Source organism: Oreochromis niloticus, linkage group LG8, assembly GCF_001858045.2.
Source record: "Oreochromis niloticus isolate F11D_XX linkage group LG8, O_niloticus_UMD_NMBU, whole genome shotgun sequence".
Taxonomy (NCBI): Eukaryota; Metazoa; Chordata; class Actinopteri; order Cichliformes; family Cichlidae; genus Oreochromis; species Oreochromis niloticus.
The window spans coordinates 29,946,729-29,965,445 of record NC_031973.2 but is presented as its reverse complement, the minus strand read 5'-3'; the positions used below and the strand labels follow the sequence as shown (position 1 = coordinate 29,965,445).

The 18,717-nt window shown below is 42.1% G+C and overlaps 2 protein-coding genes and 1 long non-coding RNA gene across 10 annotated transcripts in view; 1 reads left to right on the top strand and 2 right to left on the bottom strand.

The window, feature by feature from the left end:
- Positions 1-18,717, bottom strand: part of LOC100707149 (carbonic anhydrase-related protein 10) — a 1,009,504-nt gene that overhangs the window by 423,246 nt on the left and 567,541 nt on the right. The gene's annotated exons all lie outside the window — the stretch shown is intronic.
- On the top strand, positions 710-1,991 carry LOC106097295 (uncharacterized). 2 transcript variants are annotated; one of them, XR_002063073.1, is made up of 4 exons: positions 710-968; positions 1,043-1,131; positions 1,203-1,613; positions 1,736-1,991. It is a non-coding gene; the product is annotated as an uncharacterized LOC106097295 (long non-coding RNA). The 2 variants fall into 2 exon arrangements; XR_003221470.1 differs by having other exon boundaries at positions 1,043-1,613.
- The window catches only part of tmem94 (transmembrane protein 94), a 58,465-nt gene continuing 48,630 nt past the window's right edge, over positions 8,883-18,717 (bottom strand). For all 5 annotated transcript variants that reach the window (XM_005465316.4, XM_005465318.4, XM_005465317.4 and 2 more), the window contains 7 exons: positions 18,559-18,644; positions 18,383-18,464; positions 17,323-17,492; positions 17,082-17,176; positions 14,786-14,879; positions 10,808-10,978; positions 8,883-10,484 (listed from right to left, as the gene is read on the bottom strand). In XM_005465316.4, the coding sequence (XP_005465373.1) occupies positions 10,412-10,484; positions 10,808-10,978; positions 14,786-14,879; positions 17,082-17,176; positions 17,323-17,492; positions 18,383-18,464; positions 18,559-18,644 (771 nt within the window). In that variant the 3' untranslated portion in view covers positions 8,883-10,411. The remainder of the gene's footprint in view (positions 10,485-10,807; positions 10,979-14,785; positions 14,880-17,081; positions 17,177-17,322; positions 17,493-18,382; positions 18,465-18,558; positions 18,645-18,717) is intronic.

Below are 18,717 nucleotides of genomic sequence, written 5' to 3'. Positions count from 1 at the left end.
ACCCGGTGGCAACAGACAGAGACATCAGACACCCTGTGTGTCCACTGTTGTGCTGAATACATTCATTTGTTTTAATATTTGAGCAAATTTGTAGCAATTCCAATATTAAAACAAAATTTAAAAAGTACAACGGCTCACCATATTTTGTACTGTCAGTGAAACCAGGTGTTTTACTGAAAAAGGTACAGGCAAAACTTTAGTTTTCTAGAACCTTACCTGAAGGTTACAATTTGGAGAGCGTTCTAGGAATATTTCCTAGAGGTAAGTTTTGTAGAACCTTAAGAGAACTTGTGTAATCTGTTGATGTTATGCGAGAACCTCAGAGGACCTCCAGGGAACATTGCCTTCTATTAGCGCCTCAGAGAACATATTGCAACCACTACAACTGTCTGGAAACGTCAGTCATATTTAAGGGCATTAGCCTATAGTGATAGCTACAATAAACAAAAAGATGTGATTTTTTTTCAGATAAAATGGATTAAACTGCAGTAATACATATTTTTTAATTGGGTGTAAAATTGGTGAAATATCATTCTCTGTTAAAAGAGAGCTTTAAACAGACTGATGTTTTTCATTTAAGTGGGCATAACAGGAGAGAGATGATACAGGAATATGAACATCCTTATAAATTATGTAATGCTGTAGCTGAACTCACTGACCAAAATATATAACGCATATAAAAAAAAAACTATAGCAGTAATATGTGTAGCCGGATGGGCTACTCGCCTTTCTTTTCTCTCTCTCGCTCGCTCGCTCTACTGCTCTCGCTCTCTCCTGCGCTCGCTCTTACTGCAAAACTAGGTCAATTGGGAACCCACCTGCATATTGATTGCAGGCTGGCACCAGGTATAAAGCTAAGCCGGTGCTTCTTTGGATTATTCCTTCCATGCATTCAGCGCAAAGCAGCAGTAAATGCTGACACTCTGCGACGGACTGATCGGCAAGAGTAGATCATATGACAGCCACAGGTATGCTCTCGCTTAACCTCAGATTCCCTTTCAGTATTGGAATGTATAGTAATAGTTTTTGCGGCCTGTTGTAGCGCGGCAGGTTGTTTTATTCCGGCGTTGCGGAGAGAGGTGCTTGTGTGATTTCCCCCACCAGTGAGAGTATAACGCTTCCGGTCCTGGGGTAAGCTGTTCAAACTATTTTTATTAGCGTTCACCACTACAAGAGGCTAAGGTTATATTTGTCTGTTTTAGGGTGTGATCGCTGCCTTCACCTCCGTGGCAACTCACACAGCCTTAAGTGAAGAATCAAGACACCTGCCTAGCCGTTGTTGTGAGGGCTCCTCCTCAGTGGAGCCTGCTGTCTTGTCTTGTCTTGTTTGGTTTTGAATTGTTTTACCTTGTCTTATTTGGTTTTATTAAGTAGGCCTACCATTTCCTGGTTCGCCTGGTTTTATTTTATTCTATTTTATTTCTGAACTGTGGCGTGTGCCCACGCTTCTGTGATCGGGCTGAAGCAATCCTTTGCCCGAGTGTCGTGCCGGGAATTTTAAATTGCCTCCGTTGCTGGTCTTAGCCTGTGGGGAGCCAGACCAGCTGGCGATTGAGGCTGGGACGACTACTACCAGTACGAGTGGACCCGTGGGGCATAAGCCTTCCATTGTGGTGTGTGTGTGTGTGTGTGGTTTCTTTTATTAAAGTGTGTTTTAGTTTTTTTATTATCTGTAGCGAGCCAGACGCTCAGTGTCCCTTTTATTCTGTTAACATATTTCTGTGTTTTATTTCAGTGGACGAAGGACGTGCCAGTGGCCCTGGGACCTCAGGTGGTGGGTCGTTTTCACACTTTCTTTTGTACAGCACCGGGTGGGCTGCAGTGATTTTCGTTTTGTGTGATTTTCTTTTGGGTCCACGGCTGCTGGTAAGTCAAAGTTCCATGTTTGTTTTATTTTCACGTTAAGACACTGTCAACAATGACGCTACATTTTGGTTTCTAATATTTTATTTATTTTTATTATAAATAAACTGTTTTAATATTGGAGCCAACCTGCCTCGGAGTGCATCCTTGAATCTGTGCGGCCTCTTTTTATTCCTCTTATCTATTTTTCTTAAATATATTTCCTAGGGGTGAAAATCCCCTAGGTGGCGTTGTCATTTTATTTCCTTTTTATCTAACCCCGCTGACCACTTGGTCACATATGCAACAAACATTAATGTAGCAGTGTTATTCGTAAAGGGAAAAAAAAAAAAAGCACGCCACGATGTGTTTCACATAACTAGAGAAAAAATACAACTATTTTTTTTTTAACATTTGTTTTCAAGTACATTTTGGTGTCGATACTCACTGAGGTTATGAATGTACAACTTTTTGCAGCTCTTGATACTTTTTTCACTGGAACTAGCACAATCCCATTCTGATGAGAGAGAGAGAAAAAAAAAAAAAAAATATTTCACTAAACACATTATGGATCAATCAAAGCTGTCCACAGTTCCCTTTATTCTTCCTTTTTCCCTATTAGAAACCACCCTTTCTTTCAGGATAAACCTCAGTGATTAACCCACATGCAGCAGTTATATTTGTGTTGAAAATAACTGCAAATACAGGAAACAAATATTAAACAATTGTTTTAAATGTTTTCACCAGAAACCTGACTACAGGGTGTGACACCGCAGGGACTTAGTTGTACTTGTTACAACAACAATAAAGATTCTGATTCTATTCTCTATTCCATTCTCTCAACCTCTCAGCTGCTACTTGGCTGGTTCCTCTTGGTCCACCTTATCCTCACGCTGCTGAATTTGTCCTGCCCTATCATCAAATGTGGAAAACAACATTTGATGATAATCACCTGTCACCTTGCAGGAGGGCACTTTTCAGTCTCTCCCGAATCTGGATTCAATCAGTAAATCAACCACGGCAGTTAACAAAAATAACAGCAAAAGTTATCAAAAGTTTATTAAACATCTATTAACTTGCCAGATGAAAACACAATTTTGACATGGACATACTTTATAAAATGAGAGAGAGGAAATGGGAAAACAAACATACGAAGATTTTTTTTTTTTTTTTTTTTTTTTTGGGGGGGGGGGGAAAGTTGACAGATGTGATATGCATTTCAGCTTTAAAACATTGCAATATCTAAAATGGAAACCAACGAGCAGTTCATTCTGAAGCCAGATACAAGAATGTCTTAAAAGACATAAAGACCTGGATGACCTCTAATTAGCTGCTTTAAAAAATTCAGATCAAACTGATGTTATTGTACTCTGCCCTAAAAAGCTTCAAAATATGGTGTTTAGACAGATGGGGCGATCGTGGCTCAAGAGTTGGGAGTTCGCCTTGTAATCGGAAGGTTGCTGGTTTGAGCCCCGGCTTGGACAGTCTCGGTCGTTGTGTCATTGGGCAAGACACTTCACCCGTTGCCTGGTGGTGGTCAGAGGGCCCAGTGGCGCCAGTGTTCGGCAGCCTCACCTCTGTCAGTGCGCCCCAGGGTGGCTGTGGCTACAATGTAGCTTGCCATCACCAGTGGATGACTGGGTGTGTAAAGCGCCTTGGGGTCCTTAGGGACTAGTAAAGCGCTATACAAATACAGGCCATTTACTCTGGATGGCATTACCTTGTCTTTCAGTGCATATAATACACAAATATAGAGGACTACCCTTTTTAAAACTTGCATTTTTATCTTTAAAATTAGAAACATCCTGTTTCAGAGTGATGCTGGAAAATTTACTTTATGCATTTATTATCTCTAGGCTGGACTACTGTAATTCTTTATCAGTTCAGTTAATCCAAAATGCTGCAGCAAGAGTACTGAAAGGGACTAGAAAGAGAGAGCATATTTTGCTCATACTGGCCTCTCTTCATTAGTTCCCTGTTAAATTCAGAATAAAAATTTTAAAATCCTTCTCATCGCATACAAGGTCTTGAATAATAATATTGAATATTATTATTGAAAAATAATAATAATAATAATAATAATCATCTCAATGACCTTAGAGTATTTAAAAGTATAATGGGAGGCAGAACCTTCAGCTTCCAGGCCCTAATTTTGTGGAACCAGAGCTGTTTGGATTTGGGAGAGAGAGACACCCTCTCTACTTTAAAACCTTTACTCTGTGATAAAGCGCACAGAATTAGTTTATCCTGAATCCCCCCTTAGTTATGCTGTAATAGGTCTAGGTCTGCTAGGAGGCAGTATTTCTTTTTCACCAATCTGCATTTAATCATTAGTTATTATTAATCTCTGGCTCTCTTCCACTACATTTTTTTTTTTTCTCGTGTTTTCCTTCTCATGCCCAACGGTCATGACAGATGGCCGTCTCTCTGCAGGAATAGTTCCGCCAAAAGTTTCTTCCTTTTTTTTAAAAAAAGAAAAAAAGTTTTTCATTTCCTTCTGTCACCAAATCGCTTGCGCTGGGGGTAGGACATCTGTTTGTTGGGTTTTTTTCTGTAGGGTCTTTTCTCTATTATCAGTTAAGGTCAGCAACATCCCATTGGGGTGGCTGTAGATCAGGCGGTAGAGCAGGTCATCTTCTAATCAGAAGATGGTTCGATCCCTGGCTTCTCCAGTCTCCATGCTAAATATCCTTGGGCAAGATACTAACCCCAAGATGCTCTCCATTGGAGTATGAATGTGTGTGAATATTAGATAGAAAACACTTACAGTGAAAAAGGGCTTGTATGAATTAGTGAATGAGGCATGTTGTATAAAGAGCTTTGATTGCTCAGAGAGTAGAAAAAAAGTGCTATATCAAAACCAGTCAATTTACCATATACCGCTGTATATAGTTTAAATAGAGCACCAATTCGTGAGTCATCTGACGGCTTGCCAGAATCGTTTTGAGGCTGACTGAAGGTATTGTTCCATGGTCTCACTGAAATCCTCCCATAACACAGTTTTTGCATCATCCACTGCTTGAACTGCACTCTGCTTGGTATGCCAGTACCTTTCAGCTGCCTTTGTTATCCTACATTCTAGCCAAGCCTGATAAGACTCCTTCAGTCTGACAGCTCCCTTTAGGTTGGGTGTCCACCACCTGGTTCTGGGATTACCACCACTACAGTCACCAACAACCTTCCAGCTGCAATTCCTTGCGGTAGCTTAGGCAAGGAAGTTGTGGAACATTCTCACTTGGACTCAATGACCCCAGCCTCTTTTGGAGTGGAATAAAATGGGGGGGTGCTGGAAGGTGCCCCACCTGGAGACTCTGTTGTCCTGCTGGGAGACTTCAATGCTCACGTGGGTAACAACAGCGAGACCTGGAGGGGCGTGATTGGGAGGAACGGCCTCACTGATCTGAATCCGAGCGGTGTTTTGTTATTGGACTTCTGTGCAAATCACAGTTTGGCCATAACCATAACCTTGTTCGAACATAAGAGTGTCCATAAGTGCACGTGGCACCAGGACGCTCTAGGCCACAGGTTGATGATAGATTTTGTAATCGTATCACCAGACCTGTGACCATATGTTCTGGACACTCGGGTAAAGAGAGGGGCTGAGCTGTCAACTGATCACCACCTGGTGGTGAGTTGGATCAGGTGGCGGGGGAGGACGCTGGACAGACCCGGTGCACCTAAACGCGTAGTGAGGGTGTGGTGGGAACGTCTAGCAGAGGCCCCAGTCCGCGAGATCTTCAACGCACACCTCCGGCAGAGCTTCAACAGCATTCCGAGGGAGACTGGGGACATTGAGTCCGAATGGACCATGTTCAGCGTCTCCATCGCCGAAGCCGCTGCATTGAGCTGTGGCCGCAAGGTGGTTGGTGCCTGCCGTGATGGTAATCCCCGAACCAAATGGTGGACACCAGAGGTGAAGGGAGCCACCAGGCTGAAGAAGGAGTCCTATCAGGCTTGGTTAGCCTGTGGGACTCCGGAGGCAGCTGACAGGTATCGACAGGTCAAGCGGAATGCGGCTTGGGCAGTGGCTGAAGCAAAAAATCGGGTGTGGGAGGAGTTCAGAGAGGCCATGGAAAAAGACTTTCGGACTGCCTCGAAGAGATTCTGGCAAACCGTCAGGCGTCTCAGGGAGGGGAAAGCGGTGCTCTACCTGCACTGTGTATAGTGCTGGCGGAGCGCTGCTGACGTCGACTGAGAAAATTGTCAGGCGGTGGAAGGAATACTTCGAGGACCTCCTTAATCCCACTGACACGTCTTCCGAGGAGGAAGCAGAGTCTGGGGATGAGGGGAATGACCCGCCAATTTCCGGGGGCGAGGTCACTGAGGCAGTTAAACAACTGCTTGGTGGCAGAGCCCCTGGTGTTGATGAGGTCCGCCCTGAGTTCCTGAAGGCTCTGGACGTTGTGGGGCTGTCTTGGTTGACACGCCTCTGCAATGTTGCGTGGAGATCAGGGGCAGTACCCCTGGACTGGCAGACCGGGGTGGTGGTCCCCATCTTTAAGAAGGGAGACCGGAGGGTGTGTTCCAACTACAGGGGGATCACACTCCTCAGCCTCCCTGGGAAAGTCTATGCCAGGGCGCTGGAAAGGAGAGTTCGTCCGCTAGTCGAACCTCGGATACTGGAGGAACAATGCGTTTTTCGTCCTGGTCGCGGAACACTGGACCAGCTCTTTATCCTCTCAAGGATACTTGAGGGTGCATGGGAGTTTGCCCAACCAGTCTACATGTGTTTTGTGGACTTGGAGAAGGCATTCGACTGTGTCCCTCGGGGTGTCCTGTGGGAGGTGTTGCGGGAGTATGGGGTGTCTGGCCCATTGCTACGGGCCATTCGATCCCTATACAACCGTTGCAAGAGTTTGGTTCGCATTGCCGGCAATAAGTCGGACTCGTTCCTGGTGGGTGATGGGCTCTGCCAGAGCTGCCCTTTGTCACCGGTTCTGTTCATAATTTTTATGGACAGGATTACTAGGTGCAGCCAAGTGGCGGAGGGCCTTCACTTCGGTGGCCTCAAAATCTCATCTCTGCTTTTTGCGGATGATGTGGTTCTGTTGGCTTCATCAGGTGAAGGCCTCCAGCTCGCACTGGAACGGTTCGCAGCCGAGTGTGAAGCAGCGGGAATGAGGATCAGCACCTCCAAATCTGAGGCCATGGTTCTCAGCCGGAAAAGGGTGGAGTGCCCACTCCGGGTCGGGGATGAGTTCCTGCCCCAAGTGGAGGAGTTCAAGGACCCCTGGGTCTTGTTCGCGAGTGATGGGAGAAGGGAGCCGGAGATCGACAGACGGATTGGTGCTGCGGCTGCAGTGATGCGGACGCTGCACCGGTCCATCGTGGTGAAGAGGGAGCTGAGTGTAAAAGTGAAGCTCTCAATTTACCGGTCGATCTACGTCCCTACCCTCACCTATGGCCACGAGCTGTGGGTAGTGACCGAAAGAACGAGATCGCGGATACAAGCAGCAGAAATGAGCTTCCTCCGAAGGGTGGCTGGCCTCTCCCTTAGAGATAGGGTGAGAAGTTCGGCCATCCGGGAGGGGCTCAGAGTAGAGCCGCTGCTCCTCCACATCGAAAGGAGCCAGTTGAGGTGGTTCGGGCATCTGACAAGGATGCCTCCTGGGTGAGATGTTCCGGGCATGTCCCACTGGGAGGAGGCCCCCGGGGCAGACCCAGGACACGCTGGGGAGATTATATCTCTCGGCTGGCCTGGGAACCCCTTGTTGTTCCCCCGGATAAGCTGGAGGTGGTGGCTGGGGAGAGGGAGGTCTGGGCTTCTCTGCTTAGGCTGCTGCCCCCGCGACCCGGCCTCGGATAAAGCGGATGAAGATGGATGGATGGATGGATGGATGGAAGAAAAAAAAGAGATGAGACGGTTTTGGGGCTGACTGGTTATTACCACTGGTTTGTTCTGAATTTTGTAGAGCTGACCAGCCCCTAACTGACTTCTCTGAAAGGGTGTCCAAGATCTGTTACAGTGGATGGAGGAGTGTCAGGTGGCATTTGTGCAGGTTAAAAAGGCTCTCTGTGGGGAACCTGTGCTGCACACCCCTAACTTTTTCCTGTCAGAACGGGAAAGGTGGTGCAATACTGCTGAAAGAGTTCTTGGCAATACAGTGGCTTCACTTTCTGTTTGGATCACGTCCCACTGGCTCCAGTGTATGAAGCACGCCATTGCCTGGATCACCTGGGATTGGCTCTCCAGCCTTTTAAGTTCAAGGTGGCCCATAAGCCAGGGGCACAGATAATTGTGGCTGCTTTCTCCAGCTCGTGGGAAAATGGGTGGGGGGTGGGAGGTAGAACTGGCCAGATGGCTCCGCTTGCCTAAGTCGGGCAGTGGGGTATTTAGAAAGGATGGGTGGTGCAGCAGGTTCAGGGAGCAATGCTAAGGAGGCTGGCTGGTCAGCTGAAACTAATTTCCTAATCATTCTCTCTCTTCATTTCAGTAATGCTGGGACTGAGCTAAAATCCTGTGGGATTTCCACATACAGATGAACAAACTGGTGATAGCTAACCAACCACAAATTGCAGTGGTAGCACTGCAATTTGTGGTTGGTTAGCTATCACCAGTTTGTTCAAGTAGAGTAAGAGTTAGCTATCACCAGTTTGTTCAAGTAGAGTAAGAAGGCTGTAGTAACATATTGATAAGATTAGGAGGGTAAAGGCAACAGTGATACCTGTGGTAACAGGAGCACAGTGGACAGTGACACCCCCCCTCCCCCAAGGTGGAATAGTGTGAACTGCAAAGACACCGTGCAGGACCCTCAAACTCCCAGGCCTGGGAGACGATCACAGGTTGAAGGATAAATACCGCCCACAGGCGGTGTGTGTGTGTGTGATCTGTGCCCTTCACTGGAAAATAGTGTAACTACATGTCTTCTTTATCTGAATCTAGGTATTATGTGATTGTCTGCAAGAAAATATAATCCTTATCATATTTTGCGTTACTCTGACAAAATGGACGAATAAGGAAAAGATGGATGAAACAATCTGTCAATATTACTTATTACAATGACAAATATTTACAAAATTCCAAAAACGTAGGACGCACATGGAAGAAAGTGAGGTTTTTAATCACAACTACTGTGACAGCCAATGAATATTGCAAACTTTGCAACCTGCACATGCCATATGTGAATTCAACTTGATTCCAACATATAAAAAATAAAACCCCCCAATATTATATATACACAATTTCAACTCAAAACAAGGGTTTATCTTTATCACTTACATGGTTAACATGCCCCTGGCAAAATTTATTTTCAGAGTTTCTTATTATTGTTAAACAAATGCAAAATTACATTGCAGCTATACACACACACGTGTGTGTGTGTGTGTGTGTGTGTGTGTGTGTGTGTGTGTGTGTGTGTGTGTGTGTGTATAGCAAAATACAATTCAAATCTTGCAGGCTGTTGAGGAACGTGTTCTCAACTTATTGTATTCTGAAGATTTTTAATCTTAACCTTAAGGTTAAGGCCACTGAGATTCAAACTCATTCGATATTTTTAGTAGATGCACCCATGTATCAATTTTAAAAAAAAACTCCTGTGTCGCTACATTCTCTAGTTATTACATTCCCAAACTTGGGTGTCCACATTGCTCCCCTGCCAGTCTGGCAGGTTGACGACAATACCCCATCAACCTTTTTTGGCTCAGGGGTAAAAAAAAATGACTCACTGTCAGGTTGTATTGCATAATGTCTCTCTTCATGACACTAGACTTATTCTCTGTTACGAGCTCAACAACCTAAATATTTCCTGTTCCTGTCAACTAACAAACTACTTAGTGTAGTAAATAAACCCAAACACATCAGCAAATATGAGAGAGAACCCGAGTGGCACTTCATGCTTTAGTTTCCTTTTTAACTCTAATTGGGAAAACCTCCTTTACAAAATAAATTTGCCATTTTTAATAAAAACACATTCAAGTGTGCATCTTTCCTCCTCAAATGTTTTCACAAACAAAATTTATTCAACTGTTTATGTATTTAGTGAAACAGAACTAGGTTCTTCAAAAGTACTCATGCCTTTATTTATAATTATTACAAACTTTGGGGCTCCATGGGTACCTTTTCTTCAGCCCGGTGTGTTTCCATTTGACTTGTAAAAAAAAAAAAAAAAATCATCAAAGCTAGTCAGATGATATGCAACAATTCAGTGTGTCTCAGTGGACGTCACATTAAGATCCTCTGAAAGTGAACTAGCATTTAGCGGAACGTTTCTGGAGTGGAACCCATATAAAAAGTTTCTCAGATGGAGAACAGATGTGAAGGAGAGGAAGCAGGAACTACTTCAGAAATTATTCTTCGTGTCTTTCAAGAGTATAAACTCAAACAACAAACTCTTCTGACATCATTTAAATGTTTGTATTTAAATTGGATTCTTTGGAGTCTTTCTTTTCGCTGCCTTTTGTGTCATGAATCAACTATTAAAAAACAGTCCCAGAAGCTCGAACAAATGTGTCAAACTGCCATTATGTCTGTTCGACTTTTGCTCCACCTAGCCGCAGTGCAGTTAGGCTTAAATTGGCTGCTACAGCATGTGCACCAGGCTGGCTCCTGGTATTGCCACACCAACCGACTTCAGAACGGAGAGTTCATTCCAAGCTTTGTTTCAAACTGCAACTTCTGTCTCTTCTGGTACCGAACTCGCACCCTTTGAAAGGACACAGAGGACAAACCAGAGACACAAAAAAAACAATTTAGCAGCAATTCAGTGCTCTGAGGAGTATAAGAGAAAAACAAAGACTGACCTGAAATTTAAAAAATTACTATTAGCATTATTAATGATAATAATAACAATAATAATAATAATAATAATAATGATAATAGTACCACCACATGTTCACGCTACCCTCCTTCTGTTTCTAATATTTGTACAGAATCATATTGTTTCTAATCGTTTTCTAACTATTTTATACTATCCCTTTTTTCCCCAACACTACTGATGTATTTGTAACAGCTTCTTCTATTTCGTACCGTATCTCATGTAACTTCACCACTTCATTGACCACAACCACCAGCAGCAGGGAGAGAGACACTAGCAGCCAGGCCTCCAGCGGTATGTCAGCCAGTTTAAAGCACAGGACAGTAGTCTTGTCACACCACAACTGGTAATCCACTGTGGCTTGAACAATTTGGCTGACCAGTCTGGTGAAAAGTACAGACAAGAGGATTGCATACATATACATACCCTTCTCCATTAGTACCTACTCGTGTCGGCTCGGTATGGCTTAACAAGGGTTTTTAGAGTTCGCCATGGGACGATAGTAGTGACTGGTAGCAGGTACCTTTTTAGTACCTGCTTGGCCGCGATCTCATGCGGTCCAACCAGGTACTAAACTGCATGCCACTGATTGGCTAATCAGTGGCGTCACTTGATGATTCACGAGAGCGTCTCCTTATCGAAAATCAAAACTGCCATTTTTGAAACCCGACAACGAGGTAAATGGGTACACAACAAATAATACCATGGTCTTCAAGTCTGACAAAACGCCACCGACCGCGGAATGGGAATAGCATCGGTCTGACGTCCTCCTCTACTGTCTTGATGCATGCTCAATCATCCTGGTAAGTAGGGCTGCACGATTTTGCATAAAATGAGAATCACGATTTTTTTGCTTAGAATTGAGATCACGATTCTCTCACGATTTTCTTTTCCAATATAAATATTTATTGCACTTATTAACTGCACATCAACTTCGTAACAGTTGAGACTGAACATAAAAACAATAAATGAACATAAAAACAATAAATGTCTCACATTTTGTCGTTGCCGCAAAATGTTGAACTGCTTGTAATTCTGTCTCCACCGTTGCTCGACACTGCGTGTATAGAGCAGGTAGGTGCAACATTTGAAAAATAGTTGCGGGACGGCACTGTGTAGCGTTTGGCTAGGGTGTTGATCATTTTCCTAAATCCCTTGTTTCACAGTGTTGATGGGAGCCATATCTTTAGACAGGTGATAAGTGATAGCCTCCGTAATTTTTTTGTGCCTGCGGGAGTTCAACGGGTATGGGGAAGCGCTGTATAAGGTTCCCGTTATTGATGTTTGGGTGGTTGACCGGGACAAATTTTCTCCTGTCACTTTCTTGGCCTTTACAGCTTCGTCATCTCTCACGTGCTCTCCTTTGTTTTATCCCTGCCAATTTTAGCAACCAGCTGGCTTCTGTATCACGTGGTATAAGGCTCCGCCCTTGTCATTTGTTGCGCAGGAAGAGTGAGCGCTTGTTTTCATGCAGATTATGTCCCGGATCAAAATGCGGTACAATCGTCATCTTTTTTTTCCCTTTTTTTTTTAATCGTTGTCATTTGGAAATGAGATCGCACATAAGTATGAATTGAGATCGCTATTTTCTAACGATTAATTGTGCAGCCCTACTGGTAAGTAAATCCAAGAGTTGATTCTATTGATCTGGACGTTTTTAGTGGGAAAAACTTTTTCTTCAGTCTCAGCTGACTGCAGGTCTCTGCAACCTTATAAACAGTACCTTTGCACAATGACAAGCCCAATGGGCTGTGAGGTCAGTACCCCGATCATTAATATGCAAATTGTCATGACCACTGATCAACAACCACAGATCAAAGACCACTGATCAATGCCCATGAGTACCATTCATAGAGTTGGGGAATGGTTGCAATCACAGCATTGTATGATGGTGAAAGATGTCCCCTCCTCGATTCAGAGGAGCTCTTTCCCTTTTCACGTAAATGGCCTCCTTGACTCCCCGCTCAAACTAGCAAACTAGTGTTCAAACACAACGTCCAGATGAACAGAATCAACTCCTTGGGGCTCTCCTTGTGTTGTGGTGTCATGTGTCGCATACAAATGATGTAACCGGACACTGCTGCGTTGCTATTAAGACCTCACGCACATTCGTGGTATATTTATTGTAACAAGCCGATCCAAGTAGGTACTAATAAAAAAATTGCCAACAAAGACTCAAAAACAAAGGCAATCCCAACTGATTTCACTGTAACGTATAAAGTATCATAAGACAAGATCTTATTATGGTCATGACTACATTCTACATTCTGCCAACTCTGAGGTAAACAGCAGAACTACAGTTCTGTGCAGAAGTCTTGAGCCACCCACCTGTTTTATATTTTGTTTCCAAGAATTCAGAATTTTTATTCTTAAATGATCTATAAGCAATAGTTTGAAAGAGCTTAATAATGTCTGTAAAAGTTTTTCTTTGGACATTGGGTGCTTTTTTTCAGTTTTCAGTCCAGTCCTTGTACCTAATCATTTTCAGAAGAATGTTTTAACACTGTCCTATGACTCATGCAGGCATAAAAAGGCACCCAACTCAACCAATGAAGGACAATGATAACAATGTTATAAAAACTGAAAAAAAACCAAAAAACAATTTTAGAAATAAGATGGAAAAATCCAGCGAAGACCTACAACTCCTCCTTTGAAATGAATCTGATCCTTCAGTCATTTACTGTTTGACCACGACACAGTAATGACTTCCATGGAGTGTGGCTATCAAGAAGCCATTCTTAAGAAAGGGAAACAAGAAGAAGAGGTTGAGGTATGCCAAATTGCACAAGAACTGGACTGAAAATCAGGGGCATCAGGACTTATATACAGTTGGACAGAATTGTTAGCCCACTATGTCAATATAATTTTTAAGCACATATTTTAACAGTACTTGGAAAATACTTGAATTTTTTCCCCCCAGTACCATCACTTTGGTCTTCTGGAGGTAGTTCTTCACCACGAGTTATACATGATTTGGCTCCTTGTCAGGTTGGAAGACAAAACAACAACCCAGAACCACTTTTGCTATGGACTGCATGAGGTTTTCTGTTAAAATCTTCACATTTCCCTCTTTCTTCATGATTTCATTGACCATGACGAGATTCCCACTTCCATACTTGCTGCAGCATCCCCATAGTTCAGTGTGAGGACAGTATTCTTTGGGTTGTACACATCTCCCTTCTTTCTACAAACATAACCAATGTCTTTGGCCAAAGAGCTAGAATTTTGTCTCATTTGACCAAAGGACACATTTCTTACCTCTACCAGTATGATGGCTGCATCCAACCACACAACTGAAATACTCTGTTACCTGGAGCTGGTTTAAGTGCAGAGGCAACAAAATGGACTTAACCATCTGTTGTGACAATTCAGGGGGGGATGGGGTTTCTTCTTGTATTATGTTTAGCTATTGCTTTGTGGTTTTCACCTTTTATTTATACAATAGTTCATTCAGTCAATATATAAGTGGAGCTGTCTCTCATTTCGGGAGGTCAGTTTGTTTAATTATGATATTTTGTACTTTTTTGAGTAGAATTTTGTTTAGTTGACCTCTTTTATGGGCCCACTTAATTATTAATATGGCTTGTTTCTGTCATTTTTAATTTTTGTAATAATTTTGTCTTTTTTGGAGGGTATAGTAAAATCCATTTCTTGACGTGCCTGTATGTTCTCATAGCCAGGCTTACTCTGTACTGGGTGGCTCACTTTTTATTTCTTTCTGGCCTGATGCTTTCTCAAGTGACAGCTCAGACACTTTTTTCTACTGTATAAATAAGATAAATCCCAGTTTTAACTCAAAGCTTTGGCCATTTTAAAGTCAAAGCACATCATTGCACAGCAGTGGTTTGGACTACGGCTCAATCAAAGTATGTCAACACAACATTGCATTCACTTTGAAAGTTGTCTTGAAATCTCATTAGTAAATATGTCTATGAACACTGCATAACATCTTTAATAGACAAACACATGAACTCCAGCACCAATCTGTTAATTTTAACCCTGTTGTAAGTACAGTATCTAAAGGTAAATGTACTGGTGTTTATACACTGCAATTTTCTACTCTTACTGATCACTCAAAACAGGACTGCTGAAATCAATTATAAAACCAGCGTTAATCTTAGTCCTTGTTGTTTGCAAGGACGTTGCTAAACACTGAGCTTTAACATTATCTAAAGAAGATAATTACTTACACCACAGGTACAGTGACACACCACCAGGTATTGCTGAATGGGCTCTTTTTCCATAAAGGCTGAGAGCGATGGACATAGCTCAGGGAGATTACCACTGGTAAATGACAGAACAACAATAAGAGAAGGTTGATTTTAAAAAAGAAAACACAATCACTTATCTTTAACATGGGAGTTTTACTGATCATCTCTCGATTATCAAAAACAATCAAAATGTCAAAATGTGTTAAAAAATGTTCATTTTTTTCAAGCTACCTCTCTGAAAATGGGGCCCTATGTATAAGGCTACATCCACATGTACACGGGTATTTTTGAAAATGCAGAATTTTCTATGCGTTTGCACCTTTCGTCCTCATGTGAACGGCGATTTTGATCACTGAAAACTAAGATTTTTAAAAACTCCTGCCAGGGTGGAGATTTTCGAAAATTCAGTTTTTGCGTTTATGTGTGGATGAGGAAAACGGAGATTTAGTCATGCAACGTCAGAGGTGTGCGCCTTTTTTGATGTGACGTCACGTTATTGTTTACATGAGATTAATTTCTACAATTGCGGATATAGACAAAATACTATTGCTGTTAATCTATCTGCAGTTTTTACACACTTACATATACACACACACTTACTGTCCCTCCGTTTAGAAAGACAGAGGCGTCAGAGTGAACTTTGGACGTGGCTTATACATTCAACCAGTGTTGGGAAGGTTACTTTTAAAATGTATTCCACTATAGATTATAGAATACATGCCCCAAAATGTATTTTGTAACATATTCCGTTACGTTACTCAATGAGAGTAACATATTCTGAATACTTTGGATTAATTAATATATTATATCTTAATCTAATATATATTAAATCTTAATCTAAAATGAGTAACAGTAGGGTGGACATTAGGTAAGGCTGCACTTTCTGCAGCAATCTCGTATAGAAAACTATTCCGCGCGTATATAAAACAGGTCCGCGGCTCCGAACCATAGTAAAGGGACCTCTGGCTAATACGTCGGGTTCCGTGCCAGGCTCGTAGCCGAAAACTAGCTTTACTTTGTTGTCTGGGTCAACTTTGCTAGCGAGAGACAGAGAGAGGCGTTGAAAGGCTGCTCCAACAGAACTTATTGTTTCGGAGGAAAACACGAACACAGTGTACAGTCGAGTCTTAATAGCTTACTTACAACTGGGCTCGTCAGGCACTTTTGCTGCAGTGGTTATTATTATTTTTACGTGCTCACAGACACATAACAGATACGGCAGTCTGTTCTCCCTGCAGCACGAGAATGGACTTCAGGGCTATGCCTGTAACACTCTGCCTATTGCCTTCACATTAAATACTTTTTTGAATAATTAAAAAAAAAAAAATTTTTTCACGTCATTATGCGGGCCGCAAGTAGAGGTGACATGGGCCGTGAGATTGAGACACAGGCATTAGAGCCTCTTAATGCGTGTTTTGTTTGGGTTTCCACTGGCGTGGAATTACCAAAGATAGAGAGGGCATAGCCAAACATATGAAACAGGAAAAGACCGCCGTGTAATCCCTTTATTTCAACAAAGTAACTGTATTCTGAATACCACCCTTTTAAACAGTAACTGTAACGGAATACAGTTACTCATATTTTGTATTTTAAATACGTAACGGCGGTACATGTATTCCGTTACTCCCCAACACTGCATTCAACACAGCTGCTGCCACAACCCAAATCCCGATGTCGGTTTTGAATACATTTACTTTTTTTTTTTTTTTAAATTTTAATTTGTGTATGCTGTATGCATTTTGTTCATTCCTAAGTTGTGAGTCTACACCAACCTGTCTTTAGTTATTAACATTTGAAATGTTGAAGGTACTTGAAAAGTAACATAAAATTATTTGCCTTTCCAGGAAAACCAAAACTTTTCGGAAGTTTTCCCAAAACATACTTGATAGTGAGGGTGAGAAGCTGCAATGACATCTCCCTAATAGCCACAGGCAAACAGAAAAAGACCCAGGAGACGCACAGCCATCCACAGCCGCCCCCCCAAAGAAGAAGGAGGGAAGCCCTAGGCCTAGCAGAGAACAGTGTGGGTACAAAAAAAAAAAAAAAAAGCAGTTTCAGATGATATGGGCAAACCTAAGCTCCGAGAATGGAATAAAAATTGTTTTATGGTCCCGCAAATTGAACAGAGGGAGGAAAGGGGTTTTCATTTACTAAAGACGCGCTCCAGTGGAATACTGTAAGATCCTGACTGTCGTTTTCATAGAGTTCACAAACTGCTTTAAGACATCATAAAAATCTAAAGGACACCTGTACATATCTATGAAGGCACTCTTACCTGTGTGCAAGACAAGAAAACCTGCCATGACCTTCTGCGTCATCAGCAGACCGTTAGACAGTTCAAAGAACCACTGAGGTGCACCAGGTGAAAAGCTGCAGATAGATGGAAATATATTTGTTTTTAACATGTTGCTAACTTTTTCTTCATTATTGCTAATCTAACTGCATTGTAATTAATATTAGCATTAAGTCTATGAGTGGAACAGCTATGGACTGTTGCAGGTTATTGTTACTCCTACCTCTTTGCGAATATATTACAGGAGGCAGTGGTGTTGTCTGAGGAGTTCAGGTTGCAGTGTGACAAACTGCTCAGGCAGACCGCTTGTAGGCTAAACCCAAAGGCCAACAGGTAGGCACACATAGTCAGGCCAAACTTCAACAGGAAACAGCCAAGGAAGTAGTTCTGAGTCTGGTTAAAGAGGTTAACAAACAGACATACACAAATTCATCCAGATTCCACTAGCTGATCTGGTAATGTAACTGTTCCTTTTCAAACCACTTTATCAGGTAATGTTACAAAATAGCCATCAGATTCATGTATGGCTAATTGTATCTTGCTTGCCAAAGTTATTGCTAGTAACACAACAAATACTAGCCTAGCCTGCCAAATTACTTCAATAGTTAATGTGATTCTTCATATGAACTTATTTTAAAGTCAAATGACTGAACAAAACAAAGATTTATAACCACTTTCTTCAGTAATCCCGCAAAATATAGAATGGCTAGTTATTACTAGCTGCTGTAACTCTTTTACTCAGTGTGATTGCTTTTTAATGTCACTCTTAATTGATCTATTATTGTATATTTTTCACATGTTCGTATGGGATATTGTATTTGTTTTAAATGTTATGTACTTGCGTGGTACATGTATTTTGACTTTTGTTGCCATGATGCCAGGTCTCTCTTGGAAATGAGATTTTTAATCTCAATGAGATTTTTTTTTTACCTGGATAAATAAAGGACTAATAAAATAAAAAATAAAAACCAAGCTATGCAGCATGTATTTTGCAATAGTAGCTGCAACTTTGTTGTCATATGACTGATGCCGAGGTAAACAGTAGACGAAATAGTCCACCATTACAGTGCAGGACATTTTTGTGTATGTCTTGTAATTTGCCAGGTGTAAGTGTTATGGTTGTGTCTTTAATTAATTCTTTCTCTGAGGTTGAGCAGAGTTTCTTTAAGTAGATTTTATCAAGCCTTCATTTGAGTGGATACAGGAAATATATATAGTGTGTGAACAATAAAAACCTGGATAATATTACATGAGTATACTCTATTTCTCATACTTGATACTACCTTCTTTGGGATTGCGTCCAGGTTCTTCCCTGTGGCAACTGTCATAACTGTACTATCAGGTGGCTTTCCCAAAAGTGACACACTGCCAACAGAGAACAAATTAGAATCAGTTTCTTCACGAAACAACAAAATAACTGTGAATTATTAGTTTCTAGATATTTACAGTATGTATGTACCTTAGCAGAGGGCAGCTGAAGCACGACACCCAGAGGATGTCAGTGGTGTTCATGGGAGGAGGAAGTTGAGCTAAGCAGGCTAAGAACTGTAACACCAGAAGCACATCATGTAGTAACTTACACAGAAATAGGAAGATGTTTAATGCAGTGTAAACAGAC